General features: G+C 43.5%; 2 protein-coding genes across 4 annotated transcripts in view; both read right to left on the bottom strand.

The window, feature by feature from the left end:
* Window positions 1-824: 824 nt before the first annotated feature.
* eri1 (exoribonuclease 1) lies at window positions 825-4,498 on the bottom strand. 2 transcript variants are annotated; one of them, XM_061095025.1, is made up of 7 exons: window positions 4,119-4,498; window positions 3,185-3,354; window positions 2,875-3,091; window positions 2,703-2,786; window positions 2,487-2,596; window positions 2,276-2,390; window positions 825-1,831 (listed from the first exon to the last, which is right to left on the bottom strand). In XM_061095025.1, the coding sequence occupies exons 1-7, from the start codon at window positions 4,197-4,199 to the stop codon at window positions 1,589-1,591; spliced, it is 1,020 nt and encodes a 339-aa protein (XP_060951008.1). In that variant the 5' UTR covers window positions 4,200-4,498; the 3' UTR covers window positions 825-1,588. The 2 variants fall into 2 exon arrangements, with proteins under 2 accessions (XP_060951008.1, XP_060951088.1); XM_061095105.1 differs by lacking the exon at window positions 4,119-4,498 and adding an exon at window positions 3,446-3,532.
* Window positions 4,499-5,441: 943 nt separating this feature from the next.
* tmcc3 (transmembrane and coiled-coil domain family 3) overlaps window positions 5,442-19,261 on the bottom strand; it is a 33,531-nt gene continuing 19,711 nt past the window's right edge. For both annotated transcript variants that reach the window (XM_061068140.1, XM_061068149.1), the window contains exons 2-5: window positions 11,527-11,691; window positions 10,106-10,881; window positions 9,365-9,500; window positions 5,442-8,434 (exon numbers count right to left, since the gene is read on the bottom strand). In XM_061068140.1, coding sequence (XP_060924123.1) covers window positions 8,129-8,434; window positions 9,365-9,500; window positions 10,106-10,881; window positions 11,527-11,691 — 1,383 coding nt within the window. In that variant the 3' untranslated portion in view covers window positions 5,442-8,128. The remainder of the gene's footprint in view (window positions 8,435-9,364; window positions 9,501-10,105; window positions 10,882-11,526; window positions 11,692-19,261) is intronic.

Below are 19,261 nucleotides of genomic sequence, written 5' to 3'. Positions count from 1 at the left end.
ATTTGGATTTTTGTGCATGAATAAATTCAGAGGTATCTTCTGCACACGGCCGGAGTCGTCGCTGTGCGATGGTCAAACTGGTTCTAGGCTTTTATTTTGATGACAGACACACAGTTTGAAGGTGGAGTCTGGATGATTCACCTCAGATTACAAACAGCAGAAATAAAGTCTGATGAAGTAAAATCAAACCGATATTAAGACTTTCTGTTGTCACCTTAGATTTAAAAGCAAAACGTTAACTTAATATTACAGAATAAAATCTGTAACTGATTATTTTAACCATTAATTAATCAGGCAATGAATCAATTCGTGTTTGCAATTAAGAATATAAAAAAGTGAATAAAACGTGTTGATTTATTCAATCAGAAGTCGAAATTGAAAGTTGTGAATAAAACCGTCAAAGTAAGTTTACAATATTAGACATTTATCACTCAAATAAAGCAATATAAAAATAAGTATGTAAATAAATACAGTAGTAAAAATAGACTCTGTAATTGTGGCAGGATAATAGAAGTACTAAAGTAAATAAGGATACAGTAAATACTGAGTTTTCAGTGTGGATGGACTGAAACCTATTTTAAAACTATGTAAATATTCTGAACCTTGACAGACACCTCTGGGTCTGTAACAGCCTCGGTCAATTTAATGAAATACGACTAGTGCCACTAATGTAGTCAGAAATGCCTTCAAAACACTAAATGTAATAAAAGCAGCAGGTGTATGAAGCAGAATTTCCAGATTTAAACATTAAAGGAGAGGAGACCGCAGAGCACAAGCTGAGGAATCAAACACGTGACGCTGCAAACATGAGGAAACACAGGATGTTGCATTCAGAAGAATATTTATTCCTGTTAAAATAGATCAGGCTCCATGAAACAAACATTAATTCCATAGAAAAGGCGACGCGGTCCTACATCAGGGCTGAACTCACTCGGCTGCTCATCAGTCTCACGGGAGATAGTTTCAGGATGTCGACACAGACGGTGAAAGTCAGCAGCAGGTTTCTAACCCTCGTGGTCGAGTGTTGTGGCTCCGCCGCTCTTCACACAACACAACGGTGTTCAGGTTTAGAACCGCAGCACAACAGGCACAGAGATAAAGGACATAAGATAAACACCAACGGATGTTTTGTTTTTTATTGCCTCAAAAATAAAATGTGTGTGTCTTAAATGTTTCTTTTTCTTCTCGGGAACAAACGCTGGTAAAAACAAAAACTAAATCCTCCCAATCAAGGCAGATATGAAATGGGTTTGAATCCGTGTGGATAGTTTTTAGCAGCTTGACAAGGCGGCGAGGCGGATTGAACACAGACGAGACTGAAGCTGGGGGGGAAGCTCCTCCCACAATGCGGCTGAATGACCTCACACGTGGCGTTAAAACAGATGCAGACGTGATGAGAGTGAAACACTCACTTGATAAAGACCTGCACAGTCTTTAAAAAACTAAACAATATCAAACTCACAACCCCCCCCCCCTGTCACTGAGCTCCAAAATAAAACCCTTACATGAAGTCTGTAAAGTGCTTTGGATTCTTTGTTTTAAACTCATGGGGGGGGGGGGGGGGGAGGAGTCGAGACAAACAGTGGCGTTACTCTCTGCTGCGGGGGCTGTGCGGCGGGGGGGCTCCCTCCACGGGGTCCGAGCTGGGGACCGACAGCAGCTGGCCGGCGTGCATGCGCTCGTTGACGCGCAGCTGGCAGCCGTCCTTCAGCATGCGCAGCGCGATCCGCGAGATGTTGCGCGAGTCGTCCAGGCCGGAGTGAGGGCGACCTTCGTACTTCAGACCAAGCTTCTCCAGCATCGTGCTCAGCTTGGTCTGTGTGCGAGGGACCTGGAGGGGGGGGGGGTGGTTATCAGTGGTTTGCTGTAGCAACATTGATGTGAGGGAGGTCTAATAACAGTAAACTTCCACTAGGGGGAGCCACTTCTATAGTCTGCCTACACTTACGTTTGTTTATTTTCGTATTTTACATTTACATATATCTAAAAAATATATATTGTGTATTTAATGTCTGTTTTACGATTGTATGCAATTACTGATGTAATTTTTCTGATCAGTTAATGAGAGTTAACAGTTTTTCTACATCAAGAAGTCATTGTTTTTTTATGAAACAGACAAAAGCTGATACATTTAACTTAAATCGGTGGATTAGAAAACCTCGAGAAAAAACAAACAGGGACGATATGTGAGGAAATTTGCTCCATAACACAAACAGTAGTAACACAATCCAGAGATAACCTTTGTATAAAATAAAAAAACATTCAGAATTCAAACCTTGTAGAAGTTGCCGTAGGATTTCCTGATGTTTATCCACTTCTTTGCAAACTGAGGATATCTGATGTCGCTCAGACGACACTGGATGTTGAGGAACTTGCTCATGTCCCAGGCCCTGGAGACGACCGGGGACAGAAAGTGACGTTAACGGTCAGGTGAGGTTTTACGGAAAGAAAGAATTCTGCAGCAGAACTGAAGTGAAGCTTCTCACCCGTCGGTCAGGATTGCGTATTTGTACTTGGTTCCCAGTTCTCTCTCCTGGAGCCAGGTGACGACTCGCTGGAGAACCGCTGGGAACGGGTCTGCGTCGTCAACCATTTTCTGTTCAACAAAAACGAACAGTTCCTCCTGTTCACTAAAACTCTTTATCGTTACAATAAGACACTGATTCAAGAAAACACTTGACCATGAACTGAGATCCACCCACCTGTGTTATTCCCGTTAACTTCACACAAAAGTCTGAAAGCTGTGGATTCAACTGAGGCTTCACATATTCCTGAAAGCTGTCGACCTGCAAAAAATAAACCCACAAATAAATCAAAACCTACTTCACATATTAAAAAGTAAACATCTCCATCGTCATCACAAAATAAACTCACAATTTCTAGCGTGTGTGTGCTGACGAGCACCATCGGGAACTCGATGATTTCGTGGAGGAAGTCGGGCGGATTGTCTTCTTCACACGTCGCCTCAAAGTCCACCACGCAGATGTAGTCGTAGTAGGTGTCGGTGGCCCCCCCCTCACTGGTGGACTGCAGCAGCTTCTGCTTCTTGTAGTGGCTCTTCAACCTCTTCTTCATCACGTCCTTCACTCCTCTTCACACACAAACACACAGAGAGTGGGTTAAGAAATATGAGCTTAAAGGAGTTCAATGAGATGATTTCTCTCCAGCGTGTGAAACCTGTCACCTGGTGTCGAGCTTCAGCTCAGACAGCTTGATGCGCAGGTCGTCCTTGGACATGCGGTTGATGTGTCCGTTGGCCACGGCGATCTCCTTGTAGACCGGATGACTGAAGTCGCTGTTGGACTGAGGCACCGGAGCATCGGACTCGGCTGCGGGACAGATCCTGCTGCAGGTCTGAGGAGGAAGGACCAGGATCAGCAGCGATACACAATCACCCACGTGTAGCAAAAGAAGGACATAATTGACATGAGTAAATATACTTTACATATTCATATTAAATATCAGAAGCACTAGAATCCAATAACAACAGGTGTCCGCTGTTTGTCTAGAGCAGCATAAAGTCAAAGTGGGTAAAATGAAACATGAATTCATTGACAGTCCCTAAGTGAAACTCTGGGATCAGAGTCCATTGAACATCTACTTTCACCACAGTATTTACTATTTGCACAACGTTTGTTAAATATTAACTCTACACCCTGAACAAATCACTTTTCTATTTCTTTGTGTTAATATTTTAAATCAAGAAATAAAGGGCATCTTTAAACCACAAAGTGTATTTAGCCTCTATAAGGAGAAGTCACACAAACACAACACAGTTAATGTGTCAAGTGTGAAGAACAACAACAAAAGCGACTTGAGACAATTATTGTGTTTGACTACAGTAAGAAACACATTTGAATAAGTAGTATTTCACTACACGTACGTCACAATAGTACAACACACCAAGTACTTCATTAAACTTTAAGTATATTTAGTAGTTTATGTTTCTGTTGGAATGAGAAACTCTCCTGATGTGTTAAATACACATATTTATCTCAGAAGCGATATTTGAAAAAATAAAAAAGAACAGAGGAGATAAAGCTAATAATAAATCGATGCTGAACAATCAAAGTGTAAATATGAAAATCCTTTGTTTTGACTGTTTCTGTGACACGAACCTTTTCTTCTTCTTCTTCTCTGGTCGCGGACATCTTCACGTTCACGTCCTTGGTGTTGATGTTTTCTTTGTGTTCCTCCATTTAGATCAGAAGTGGATTTAAAAACACAACTTGCACGCAGATTTATTCAGACTGAAAACACAACGTCCCTGATGCTAACACTGATGCTAACCCTGGTGCTAGCCCCTGTTAGCCGCAGCACCGCTAACATCCCTGCGCGGCCTCTTCTTCTACGTTTGTAACGTTCACAGGTAAAAACGTTTAGATCCTGATTGTTAAACTCGCTCCGCAGAAGTTTCGGGTTTGTAATAAATCACAAATCACCGGATTCACTCTTAGCTTCGTGTTCAGCTTCTCACAGGATGGAGAACTGTGGCGGTTTCCGGTTTGCGCCAAAACAACAACGAGGTGCACCACCAGCGCCCTCTATCGGTAGGGAGGAGAAAACACTAATTTATTATAATCTCATTTTTACTTTGTTTTATTGAAGTTTTAATTAAATCAAATCGTCTCAATTTTCCATTGATATATTTTCTTTGTGTAAAATATACAATATATATAATATAATATTCAGGAACAGAATATCACTAAACAACTTTCCACTCATCTTTCCTGCTTTTGTCTGTGTGTTTAAAGACATGGTTTTCATAAATAATCAACATTATAATAAGAAAACAATTGTTTTAAAAAGCGTTTTTAATGGGATGTGAAGGGAAATTATTATAGAACAACATTGTTGAACTGTTCACATATGACCACTAGGTGTCATTATGCTCTCATGTTTGTTATATGCAGATGAACAAAAACTGGATAAAAGATTTATCCAAATTTCACACTACACAACGAATTCTGTTTGTGTCTGATTGTATTCTAATATATTCTAATTTATTATTAGTATTATGTACCATTTAACTTTCCTCTATTTGATTTTACCTCATGTCTTTCATATTTCTCTTACAACATTTTCTGTTTTGTGTATCATGCACTTTGAAAGGTGCCACAGTCAGTTAGATACTTATAACTGTTCATTATAACAGCGGACAGCAAATAATTCTTCAGTGCAGAATAATATGACCTAAGTTAAACATGAATATAGCTGATACTCTTTTAAATACTAGAGAAAACACACTAAGTGGCGGTCATTTGCGTCTGTAATTAGATTTTAAAGTCAAATTTTGTGTAATTTGTATTATACAGTGCACCGTGCTGTTATTTACATATGTTTTGTATGGATGAATTCCTTCTGCTGATCATCCCTGAAGGCTCCTGAGCTGTATAATGGATGAGACGTGCAGAACAACAAGGCAACAACGGGAAACAGGCTCAATCTTACAAAAACAAATATTTATTTTGTCATTTGAAAAAAAATAATGTCATGGAAAACTAGAAAGCACATGGAATAGACAGAAATGTGAAAATACACATTATGGACTTAAAATACAGATTCTGCAGAGAAGGTGCGTGTCTCACGAAGAGCAGACAGAAGTATTAGTAGTGTGTTCTGGGCCAATTAGAAGAAAAACATTGAGGACTAATTGTAAGAAAACAGTGTTAATTAATTAAAAAGGGCTAATGTGCCTTTAAAATCCCCATATTTGGCTCTTTTGTTTAAACAGATACACGATGAGAAAACAGAGTTACACAGTCGACGACAGAAGCTGCATTGAAAAGGCATCAGTCCCACTTGGACCCGTCATCATCTTCCCAGTGATGGAGGGTCACTGGGAGCGTGGAGCTACATGGTTCAGTTCAGTCTGTGATGCTGCATTCGGGACACACGGGGAAAAACAGACAGAGATACGCATTTAATGGTATGTGATCACTGGATCGGAACGTTTCTGTGTATTTGTGTGAGAATCTCTTAGCTGGTTGACCTGGTTTTCTAGAAAACTATAGATAATTTTACTTCTGGAACCAGAGTCGTCCTATTTAGTCACTTTCCAGCTGTGTGGGAGATCCAAGTGAGAATAAGCTGACAGGAATAATCTCGAGCGACTAAAATCCATCTGTTATCTATCCCACTTTCCCCTTGAGGGCCGCAGGGAGGCCGGAGCCAATCCCAGCCGGCACTGGGCAAAAGGCGGAGCCACTAAAACCCACAATGGAAATCAATCCTGTTCTCTTTCATGGTTTAAAAAGAAGTTTCAACAGGTGGAAATCTTTTCAAGTCGGTACTTTGAGCGTCTGTTATGCCCACCGGACCTGAACGCAGCTCAACAGCAACACAAGGCTTCACACACACGTTCATTTGTTCTGTTCAACCTCGTTAAAAAAAGGCAGTTAAATAAAATCAGGAGTCAAACATGTTCAGAGAGTTTCTCTCTAGAGTTTCTCTCTGATCGTAGAGGACGGATCTCAGTGAAACGAGTTTACTTTCTATTGTTTCTCTCAAATCGCTTTGAGAAGTTATCTTTACCCCGATAAAACATACAACAGATTTTACATGACGGAAACTTTCTAAGCAACACGTCTCGAGGCCGCTCGTCAGATTTCCTCTCAAGGAACAATAGGATATTCAAAAGGCAATAAAATCCACCTACCAGCATCTTTTTATTAATAAACTAAATTAACTAAAGTTTGGATGGATTAGCTGCATCTTTCCAAAGTGCAGCCTGCTCTTACGATTCACTATTCCAGGATTACCAACCCTAGCTTTAATTTCATAAACATCTTTAGTGGCAAACAAATTTCATGACCTTGGCTGAGTTCTGCAGGGGCTGGTAGGTGTATTTTATGTTTTCTTCTGTCAGATTCTGATTAACAGTTTCATTGATAAACGGCTCTCGCTTCATATTTTGCACGTGGATTTAAGACGGAAATCAATTCCTCAAAATGTTGAACGTTTCCTTTAAAAACAAACACACAGTTACAGACACACACGAGCAGGAAAACACAGACGTACAAACTCAGACAGACACAATTAAAAACAATGTGGACCCAAGGCTTTGAAATATTCTTTTTCAACGAGACACTGACGAGAAAAGCTTCACATAAATACACACAAACACAGAGACACACACACACATGAATCAACCTTCGGGTGGATGTGTCTATGTGAGTCACGGCTGGTGCACGAAAAGGAAACTGGATCTGCTGATGAACACACAGCCAGAGTTTGTTCAGCAGCGTGAGGCGGTTTCCTTTATGGTCGGGATATAATCTCTGCATTTCCACGCCGCAATAAAAGCCCCTTGTTTACATTTAGACTTTAGCGGCGGTTGCTGCGACTGAGAATCTCCTGATAACCAGAAGACTCACATGTGATCAATTCCAGCTTTTTTGATCCTGTGTAGGAACCCGATCAAACCTGGTGTTAACCTCTGTCCTGAGGGATCTCAATGCGTCGTGATGCATCCAGAGTTTCACGTATATTGAAGTAGTTTCTCGCATCTCAGTGATCACACATTGTTTTGTGTGTGGCCACAACACGGACCAACACAAAATGATTTCTCTGTATTTTTAAACTCCTATTTCTCTCTCACACCAACGCTCAGACAAAGACGTTGACATCGGACACATCTGTTGACTCGTGTAAAACCATAGTTGGGTCTTCGTGAACAGAAATGATGAACGTGTGTTTTGCATATCGAGCTTGTGATCGGATCCCTCAGGACGGATGTTGATATCAAGTCTGACCCAGAACCCGATAACTGGACTCAAGTCCAATCATTTCCAGCTTATTTATCCTATTCTCGTCTCTATAGTGATTCACTGTTGCTGCAGCTTTGTGCCATGTGTGTGTGTTTGGTCGTCACACGTCTGCTCAGCTGTCATATCAGCTTACATCTGTGTGTTGTTGGTTGGAGTCGCTGCGTGCGGACCCCACTGAGACATGCAAAGCACAAAGTCATGAATCGAGTCACCCACAAGTTAGCTGGGGAGCTGTGTGGCTGGTGTAAGGCTACATGTAAACTCCTCCCCAGTGTCTGTGTTGCCGTGACAACACGCCTCCTGGAGACCTGGACCCGGGGTTCGGATGAAAGTTATCTGCTCTCGCTCGTCCGCTCGGCTCAGTGCGGCAGCAGCACTCGCTCCATCGCACCTTGCAAGTGTTCCCAGTTCTTCCACAGCAGCGCTAACACGGAGACGCCCACGCAGGTGAGCGCCAGGTGGAGGCGGCTCCGCAGCAGCGGGGCGGTGAACTTGGCCGCCGTGGAGACGCACACCAGGATGACGGTGACGATGGCCAGCATGATGTTGATGCACTTGCCCAGCAGCACTTTGGCATCGGTGTGTTCCAACTGAACCGTCTGCTGCTGCTGCTGCTGCTGCAGCTCCAGCTTCGACACGCGGGTCTGACACGACTCCAGGACCTCCTGCACGCACACACAAGCACACACAAACACACACAAACAAGCACACAATGATTACGGTTATGGGAATACTGGGACAGGCAGTGAAGTTAATTAGATTTGAATTGAATCAGCTCCATTAGAAATTAAGAGGAGGAGTGAATCACATCAGAAGTGATTAGATACTGGAAGCATCTCTGTGGCTCTGGTGGGAGACACGAGACCTTCTCTCACTTTTTTGTAAATTGGTTTGTTTTAGATTGATAGTTGATTATAAATACTTTTAATTTGCATATAAGATGAGAAAGATCTGTAAAAAATATCAGACAATAGAGTAAAACAAAGCGTCCATTACAAACGTTTCAGAGTCCAAATTGATAACTTGATAATTTCTTGTTCTTTCCAAACTTACTAGTATTTAATTCACGATGAGCTATTACACGGTTCATACTTTAATCCTTTTTATAAACTTGCTGCAAGTAATTATTTAAGTAGGTAACAACAATGACATGGACGATGACGAGTGGTTCCAGAAATGCACATTATAATTACTGTTGTTATATTTATTCTCTCCGAGCAAAAGTAACCATAAAAACTTTCCCCTGGTGACCAGCACTGTTTTGTAACTTTATTCTATTCTTCATATTGTTCTGTTGTTCTATTGAAAGTAATGCAAATCATATGCAACAGTCGGAACTGACTAAAGCCTCCGTTGGATTCCTCCAAATAAAGCCAAAGGAAACTCAACATTAGAGAATCCTGCAGCAGTGAATGTTCTAGTTTGATAAACAAGTTAATTCAATAATCTACATCAAATGTTTTGTCTGTTGATCTCTTCACTACAGTGTCGTCTGAAATCAAAACTGAGGAACAGAAGAGTCCAGGTACAAGGTTTTAGTAAATAACAGCTTCTCATATTGACTGTAAACTGAGCGTCTGAACACAAAACATTACCTGTATGTCCCGGGCTCTCTCGTAGGCCTGGTACGCCACCTTCTCCTCGATGCTCGCCAGCTCCTGCTTCAGGTTACTGGTCTCATTCTGGTGCAGCTCTGTCAGGTCATTTAACTGGTCCTCCAGCCGCTCATACCTGACGACGCACACACACACAGAAACACGTAGAGTGGGTGGAGGCCGAGCGCCAAAGACGGAGTAAGAAAACAATGCATAATTGAGTGCGTGTGTGGGTGAGTGCAGCCGTTTATCAACTACTGCTCCCAAGCTGCTGAAAAAAACATTTGCCCTTGGTTGACGTAGCAACAGTCCGGGGATTTGTGTGTGAGCTCCGCCGTCTATTTTTAGGAGACAAAAGCTGATAATAATGTCCCCCATAAAACTGTCAAAAGCTCGTGTCAGATCAGCAGCTGATGTGCAAACAGAAATTACCCAGTGGTGAGCGTCACTGCAGGCGGCGCTGATTAGATTATTGTGTTTTTGTACAGTGAAGCTGCAACAAAAAACGGACACAACAAAACTAAAGAGCCCCTGCTGGTCAATTTGTATTATGTGTTTGTTTTTAGCCAAAGCACAAGAAGAATGAATTAATTCTTCAGATGCATTTGATTAATTAGAGAGATTTCCCTCTTTTTTAAATAATGTGGGTCTGGTTTTATTTCTGATGACAGAATGGACCCTTGTGGTCACAGATGAAACCAGACTTTTCACAGATGATTCTTCCATCTGCCCTTCACTCACCTGTATCGTTCCTCCTGCAGCACCTGTGTGAAGTAGCCATAGTCTCGTTTGAACTGTGTGTTCATCGTCTCCATCTCCTCGGCCAGCTGTCCCTGTGCGTCCCTGATCTCACGCACCATGTCCAGCACCTCCCCCAGACGTGCGTTAGAGTCTGACCTCCCAGGACCCCCGGACCCGGCCATCGAGCCCCCTCCTGGGTTCCCGTTAGAGTCAGCGGACGCCGATGTCCCGGTGGAGCACTCATCGTCGCTCTGGTACTTGCCCGCCTTGGCCACGGTGTTGGCGCTGCCGCTCAACCCCCTCGCCGAGATGTCCACCTGCAGCCCTGACCCCGCCTCCATGGAGCTCTTGAGGTGGGCGATGTTGTCGGCGCTGCCAAACTTGTTCCTGATGAGGTTGGCAAACTCCCGGGACTTGTTGAAGAAGAACGGCGGCGACAGCGACACACCGGGCCCGATCGTCTTCACCTTGTCCAGCGCCGGGTGGCGCCCGGTGGCGCTGACGTCCCGCAGGCTGCCCTCCTTGCTGAGTGTCCCCGACTCCTTGCCGTCCTTGTGGCTGTGCTTGCCGTTGGTCTCGCTGTCCTTCATGCGGCGGTGGTACTGCTCCAGCTTCCTCTGCAGCCGGGCCACGTTGTGCGCCGACTTCTGGTTCTTCTTCTCAAAGACCTGACGGATACGAGACACCTGCTGCTTGTCGGCGTTGTTCACCAGCTTCAGGTACTCGGCCACATTCTGGTCCCGGGCCGCCTGCTCCACCTTAATCTGCTCCGTCACCTGAAGGGAGGATGACAGAGAGAAGAAAATATATCTCAACTATTCAAAGTTTCTAAATACTGCATTTGTTCACCATATATAAAACATTGGAAGTTGTATATTGTAAGTCAAATAAAATTTTGTGGTAGCAATATCAAGAGAAATCCACTTGTTAATTGTTTTATTACAATTGTTTTACTTTCTGTTTATTACTTTATATGTATTACTCACTGGCGGCAGCACTTCATTAAACTAACTAGTTATTATCTCGTCATTAGGTTCCTGTTTCTGCCCCAAATTACCTCCACAGCTCAAGATAAAGCCCCAAAGTAATCAAACTAAACCAAACTAATCTTGCTCTGGTGGGACTAACTCCACTCGGAGAAGTCTATCTAGAACTTTTTACAAGAAACGATTTGACGATTAGGACGTTGATAAAAATGAATCACAAGATGCGGTGGAGCACAACTTTTCATTATTTCAACTAATTAATTTAAAAACGTTCATGACATTTAATGGGAATTGCCTCATTACTGTTTAAAAGAATTTCCAGCGAACTGAGCTGAGGAAATTTGATCTTCTAATCCCGTGTGACGTATGTTCAGACGGCTCACGTGTCACATGTGTAAATTCAGTGCGCTGGAGTTGAGTTACGTCTCCTCTGACCTTGAGGGTCTTCTGCTGCAGGCTGTCGATACCCAGCGCTCCCTTGGTGAAATCCAGTCCCACGCCGTCATTGCCGACGCTGTCCACCAGGTTGGACTCGGAGCCGCCGCGGCGCATGGGCACCGGGATGCTGAGGGAGTTGACATCGCAGCCGCTGCGCTCCGCCTGTGGACACATGGAAGAAGGAAGATAAGTAAAGTGAAAATCAGAGGCCAGACTACATCCGACATTATTCTCTTCGCCAGGGAAGTTATGATTGTATTTGCAGATTTTTCTATTGCATTATTTAGAAGCTTCTGAGAGAAATCTGAACTATTTTCAGGCTCAGTAAGTGGCAAAAAATCCAGACAATTATATATCGGCCAATATGTAAATAAACTACCTTATAAACTTTTTTTTTTCTTTTTCTAGTGACGTTGTTACATCACTAGAAATAGAAGAAAACACAAATACAAGCAAATATATAGAACTTGAATTAAGAAAATAAACATCAACATCTTTTCTGCATCGCTCGTTCTGTAAAATAAAGGTTTTCATGTGGACAAACATCAACACTATGACTGTGAAAGGCTCATGTCCGACTCTGCAGTGTTTACAGACATTCAGGTTTTTATCATGGACCAGAAACCTGCTGCACAGTCTGGGGTCATTGCTCCAATCAGGTGCTTTTTGACCCTTGTTCAAATACTTCTTTCATCTTCCCAGTTTTTCGTTGCATCTCTCACTCACTCACAAGAAAGAAAGAAAAAGGCACAGAGCTAAAAGGGAAGAGGATCAAAAGAGTATTGAGTCATCTTCAGAGGATTCTTGGGTTTTTAGATTTGAGTGAAGGCGGGGGGGGGGGGGTGCAGCTGATGAGGCCGTAAATCTGTCTTAAGACGACACAATGCTGAAGTCAGTGGAGCGGTGCAGAGCCTGGGGCTCCCCCCCCCACCAGTGCCTCCTGTCCTGAAAAATCCTCTCTGCTTTGACAAAGACAGACAATTATGTAAGAAAACCTTAAATATTAGTAGGTGGTGCCTCTAGTTGCCATGGCTCCAAAATATACACACACAACCACACACACACAGACACACACACAGTCACACACAAGCAAACTGCTGACATGTCCTGAAGGCAGGTTCGCTGACTTCACTTCTTTTGTCTTTTTCACCTCACACAAGCAGAACAAATTACACTTTGATGGCGTCCTGTGGCGTTTGGCTGCGCAGCCGGGGACACGTCCCGCAGCATCAGCAGCCGTCGTCCCCGGCACCGAGAAGACATCCTACGATATATCGACTGCTCTTCATCACTAACACAATCATTCATGTTAATACTCTGTAATAAACAGCGTTTCTCACTACTCCTGATTACAGATGGCTCACACGCTCAGGACATCACACTTCTATCGGTCCAACCAGACGGCGAGAACCAGCCCGAACAAACCTGTTTAATAGATTTACAGGTTGTACGCTCACAAATTGAAGATTTGCTGGGTTTTATCACGATAGAATAGAGAATTTGAGTTTTTTAAAACTGCTTCTCAGACTTTCTATGCTCTGGTAGCTTGGGATGAGATTTGAAAGCTTTAATGAGAAGGCCATGAACATTCAAACTTGCCCAGAAACACAGTATTTTATCATTGCAAAGCTGAGATACTGAGAGTTCACCAGGAGCAGCACAATCCTCAAAGAAATGTGTGTATCGCCTCTAGAGCAGGGTTAACAAGTTAGAGAACATGGGCTTCCTATCTCAACATACATGTGGTGATTCAACATTGAGTCACGCTATTCATACATATCTGAGCAGATCCCACTTTCATTTGCATGAAACCAGCACTTTTGCTTTCCCTCTCACGCTCGGTTACGCAGGTCGTTAGGCGGCAGGTCGGGTGAGTGAACGCGAGGGGAGTCGTTAACACGTGAGGCGCCATGCAGGGCAGAGATCGGGGGGGACGGTGCAGAGACCGGGGGGGACGGAGCAGAGACCGGGGGACAGAGCAGAGACAGGGGGATGGAGCAGAGACAGGGGGACGGAGCAGAGACAGGGGGACGGAGCAGAGACCGGGGGACGGAGCAGAGACCGGGGGGGACGGAGCAGAGACCGGGGGGGACGGAGCAGAGACAGGGGGACGGAGCAGAGACAGGGGGACGGAGCAGAGACAGGGGGACGGAGCAGAGACAGGGGGACAGAGCAGAGACAGGGGGACGGAGCAGAGACAGGGGGACGGAGCAGAGACAGGGGGACGGAGCAGAGACAGGGGGACAGAGCAGAGACAGGGGGACGGAGCAGAGACAGAGGGACGGAGCAGAGACAGGGGGACGGAGCAGAGACAGGGGGACAGAGCAGAGACAGGGGTCGGAGCAGAGACAGAGGGACGGAGCAGAGACAGGGGGACAGAGCAGAGACAGGGGGACGGAGCAGAGACAGAGGGACGGAGCAGAGACAGGGGGACAGAGCAGAGACAGGGGGACGGAGCAGAGACCAGGGGGACGGAGCAGAGACAGGGGGACAGAGCAGAGACAGGGGGACGGAGCAGAGACCAGGGGGACGGAGCAGAAATCTGGTCAGTACTCAGCCCGTGACCCCCGGTCTGCACTGAAGCCATTTAGATCACTGCACAGATGACTAGACACACGGCCAATACACATAAATAACACGTCTGTGAAAGTGTCCAGAGGGAAATATGAAGGGAACATTCACTTGTCTGGTACCCTTCTCCGAGTAATAAAAAATGTATGAGTGGTTGTGTGTGTGCTTCTCTTGAAAGTGAAACATGGTGTGCAGACGTTATGCTCAACATAAAAAGTGCTGCTCAAATATTATAAATCAAATTTTTTTTTTCTCCCTGCAACAAACAGCCTACAAGTACAAATTAAATTCTCGGTTTACTTTACATCAGCAGCTTCCTGGAAGCTTTGATGCAAAAGAAAATAATAATACATTTATAAGAACAGGCTCTGCTGCTTTCAGTTCTGTTTCTGTTTCTCTTTCCATGAAACTGATCCTCTCCCTCTCACACGTTATCACAAAAACACGTCAGTGCCGAAGAGGGAGGATTTATGAATCCATTTTCAACAGATTATTGATTGACAAACGTTTTTTCTCTATGGGCTGCAACGTCCTAATTGAAACTGATCCACGATTGGTTGAGCCTGTGTATCATCTTGACTTTGATAACACGCCTCCATGTCACAATCACGCCTGCGGACTCTAATTGACAGAATTGTATTCGAGACATTTTGGCTTAATTTTTGTGCGAATGGGAGGATGAGGAGACTCATCATCCATTTAATTCACTGTCTATGGTTCTGATGATGATAATAATCGTCTGTTCAAGCCTCAAACTGCTGCACATCCATGCAAAGCAAACAAAATGATCTAGTCGTGTGTGTCTGTGTGTTGCTGTGTGATTTACGTTGCCTTTTTATGTTAAAATTCTAAGATTAGAGACTGCAGAGCAAGCCTGTGGTCTGTACTGTGTGTGGAAAAGAAAGAGAGTGAGCGAGTGGGCCAGTAAGAGCTACTCCAACTCCCACAGATCCAGCTCCTCATCTGAGCGGCTCATTGATGGAGCGGGAGTAAGGACCTTGCCACAGGAAGAGGTTGGCCTGGCACCAACACACAGGAACCTGCCCAGGAAACCTTTTGATTTGACGCATTCTGCACAAACAGGAGCCAGAGGTGGAGACGTGTCATCCACGAGGAGATGGGGAACACGATGTTCCACCCGTCAGCTGATCAGTGTCATTTTGATAAAAAGCCACTATGACAGGGTGGGACTCGAGCATTGGTCAAAATACATTAAGTAGCTGTCGGCTGCTGACGCGGGAGCGAATCGATCTGCTGAACTGATCCATCAACACAAGGCCTTTAAAGAAAGATACAACCTCCCATGTGTGCTCGAAAAGAAAAGAGTAAAGAAAGAAAATGTACTGGACAGAAATGTTATTTGTCACTTCCAACAGTTACAAAGAGAGCTAATGCACAGGATGATCATCAAATTATCATTTTATTTGTCGTATTTTAAGCAAAAAGGCTAAAAATTTGTCAGTTATACAGATTTAAATGTTGGTCGGACGAAACAAGACATTTAAAGACGTCAACTTAAAGACAAATGATGAATCAATAATGAAAATCATCATTAATTTCAGATGTAAGATGAGCCAGTCTTAAGCAGCACAATCGCATTTATGGTATTTTGCATGGAGATAAAAAAAACATTTAATTAATTCAGTGATTAATACTAATAATTCAATTTAGTTTGAATCATTTATAAAGAAGATTTATCACATATCTGCTGGTTATGATTTTCAGAGAGTGAACATTGATTTTAAGATGTGGTTTCAAATGGATGAACTTATAAATACATATATAGACGTATTGTCACAATGAATACACCAGATTACACCTCATTAGTCAGCTGTTACTGGGCTCCAACCCAACACGCAGCCTGAACCAGATTAACTAAATGAAGCTGGTGTGTGTTTGAGAGAATGAGATTTAGCGGAGGTGTTTGAAACTGGGGTTTTTAAAAAGCCCATCACAGAAAAGCTTCCTGCCCATAATTATACTATTAAGTGTGATGCGGTCGTGTGATTGTCCCACACAGGAACTGAGGTGGGGGATCTGCACTGATGAAAGAATTATCAACAAAACGTCATGAAATATGCTGAATTAAAGAACAATTAATGATCCGACATTAAACAGACAAACTGCTTTTAAGATACTTCAGTTCAGAAGTTCTCGATAACCAACACCCTTACAGTAACTGTGATAGCTGGGCTAAAAACGGATGGTTATTTTAGTCCTTCCCGTTTTCTTCACTTTCTATAAACACATGTTTTCTCACCTTCTCACCCGACAGCACAGAACACACAGCGGCTCCATCGACAAACACGTAAATGTACTCTGGCACCATTTACAAGTTTGTGAAAGGCTTAATCCGGCGATTCCCTTTTCATATTTGCCAAGGCCACTCTGTTCCAGCCGACTTGAGAATAACACAGATGAGTACCCCCCCCACGCGCTAATTTATGACTGTGCCTCCCGAGGGCTCGAGAGGAAGCTCGCACACCGGCTCTTATGCACCCAGATGCCACAGAGTCAGTCCAAGTTACACAAACCCGCAGCACCTGCAAGTCAAAGATATCCAACCAGCTCGGAGTGGGCGAGGAACGCTCTGTACGGACGGATGACTAAAACACTCTTGTGCAACAAAACGATTGTATCCTCTGCATGAATAATAAATGAAACATGGTCGAGGAGTGGATCTTTAACGGCGCTCTCCATCAAGAAGATTGCATCGAGCACAACGTGGGCTATTAAGCAGCGTGTGGTATATATATTCACATTATCTTCACATAATCTTGGAAATATGGAGCCCCGGCTGTGGTACTTCACAACAGCATTACACTTCTGTCTCCACTGCTTGGGGGACGTTTCTTATCTCAAGTGTAAACTTCTCTTTTATCCGCGAGTCTGCAATTAAAACTGTTGTTTTCAGACATAGACTAAAGTCCAAAGATTTCCCTGAAAGTTTCTGGAGGGGCTGCTTGTAAGAACTCAAACGTCCAAATCAGCTCCTGAATTTTCCAACAGTTTTTCCTGCCAGACCGGTAAAATGTCCGATGAGCCCCTACATGAGATTACAGCAATGCAGAATACATTTACTGGACAATTTCTGGAGTTCATGTTGGAAAACATCTCTATTGAATATTTGATTTGTGATATTTATAGAGGTAAAAATAGTAAGAAGCGCATATGTGCCACGAAAAAAACGCACTGGATATATGTTTTGAGTTTTTAAACTGTGTTCAAATTGAGCACAAAGGCAGAAACTAAGTTTTAGTTCACCTATGACTTCAAGTACGAGGTGAAATGAGACATTCGCTTCATGTGAATCAGAGCAACCAGCCTGAGGGGGAGTAGCTTGACTCTGTGACCAGAGAAGAGAAGCCTCCTGTGGGGAAGCGAGGAGCGGACACAGCAGAGAATCACACACAGAATAAATGAAAAGCCAAACAGTCTAGGAACAGATGGAAAACTGGAAATGGGCTCGAAGACAAGCGGAGAGCCGAGGCAATGTTCAGCATCGTAACGAGGGCTCAACACTAACGTTTGCTCATATGCTGCACAGACTGTGAAGGGACATGTGATTCAGAGCTACAATAACCAAACTGTCTAGACTAGATTTTAATTTCAATATCATAATCGATCAGTTTTATGTGACAACATAAGATTCTGTTGTCACAATGAACGATAACAAGCAGATTGTATTACAAAATATGGTAAAAATAAACAAGAATTGGATAATAAAACATTTTAGGTGGTTTTGCATATATTTGCGATAACAAACCTATGAGAAAAATATCTTAAAAAACTTAACAGACAGTTATTTTGTTATCAAAGTATCGCACATTTAAATGTTAGGTCTATTTTAGGACTGTCGTCTAAATACATTAGATCCACAAATATGCAAATGCAATCACTTCTTCTTCTCTGTTCCACAACAACAGTTGCGCTGCTCTGCCACCGGCCAGTGCTGTTTTTAGAACAATGATGAAGAAGAAGAAGAAGAAGAAGAAGAAGAAGAAGAAGAAGAAGAAGAAGAAGAAGAAGAAGAAGAAGAAGAAGAAGAAGAAGAAGAAGTGAAAATATCAACAAATAGTAAAACGGTGACATTTACCGTATGTGAAACAACAGTTTCGAAAGATGGGACCAGAACACTCTAACAATAACTCATCACTTCCGTGCAGGATTAGCAGCATACAGCTGTTTAAATATGTTATATACAGTAAGTTGTATTATTCTTAAGCTCACTGGTATCTGAACTAAGATCTACACACGATCCACAAAAAAAGCAATTAGTCCAAAGTCGAACATTTTTTTGATTCTGCCTTCGCTTTGTGTTGACATATTTGTTCTACTATCTGTAACACACACACACACACACACACACACACACACACACACACACACACACACACACACACACACACACACACACACACTCACACTCACACACTCAGGCCAAACCCAAGGTGGGGCTGAGGGGAGTAAACAGTGTGTGTGTGATTACAGTGTCGCTGCAAAGCCTGAAAACCAATTTCAAGTCCTGACAGGCCGCTCTCCGCACACACATCCCGACACACACACCCAGACACACACACACCCAGACACACACACACCCAGGCACACATACACACACGCTGACGTGGCGGGCAGAACAGGACAGGTCCACATTATCAATCGGAGCCCGGCTGAAAGGATCCTTCCCTGATCAACATGTCTCTGATCATTTGTTCTTCACTGTGGTTGCAGTCGCTTCACTGCTGCGGCTTCTTCTTCGCTGCTTTTACTGTCAAGCTTCCAACGCCACTTAATTTGATTCAACAGCACTTAAGCAATCATGTCACATTGTGAAATTATCTCATCTCAACGGCTTCTGCATTGATCTACAGGAAGCACAAACCAGTGAAGACAACAGAGAATCAATGGGAAGTATCTGAAAAGCGTTTAGCATCAGGGCCACTACCTGTTTGTGTCACGGCAAAGGGATGTTGTGTGAAATGAACAGGAAGGAAACCGTGTGTTTGACGAAATAGTGGCGACTGAAACTGGACTGGAATGTGCCCCATGACCAACGGGACCTAGTGGCCTGCTCTGCTGACACTATGGTAACGTCTCTGTTAAAGAGCACAGGTTTTCTATATTTCAATATTTGGAAAAGAGCGAGAATCCTACATCACGT

Source organism: Limanda limanda, chromosome 1 (assembly GCF_963576545.1).
Source record: "Limanda limanda chromosome 1, fLimLim1.1, whole genome shotgun sequence".
Taxonomy (NCBI): Eukaryota; Metazoa; Chordata; class Actinopteri; order Pleuronectiformes; family Pleuronectidae; genus Limanda; species Limanda limanda.
The sequence above is the reverse complement of the archived record's forward strand: the minus strand, read 5'-3'. Positions and strand labels throughout refer to the sequence as shown.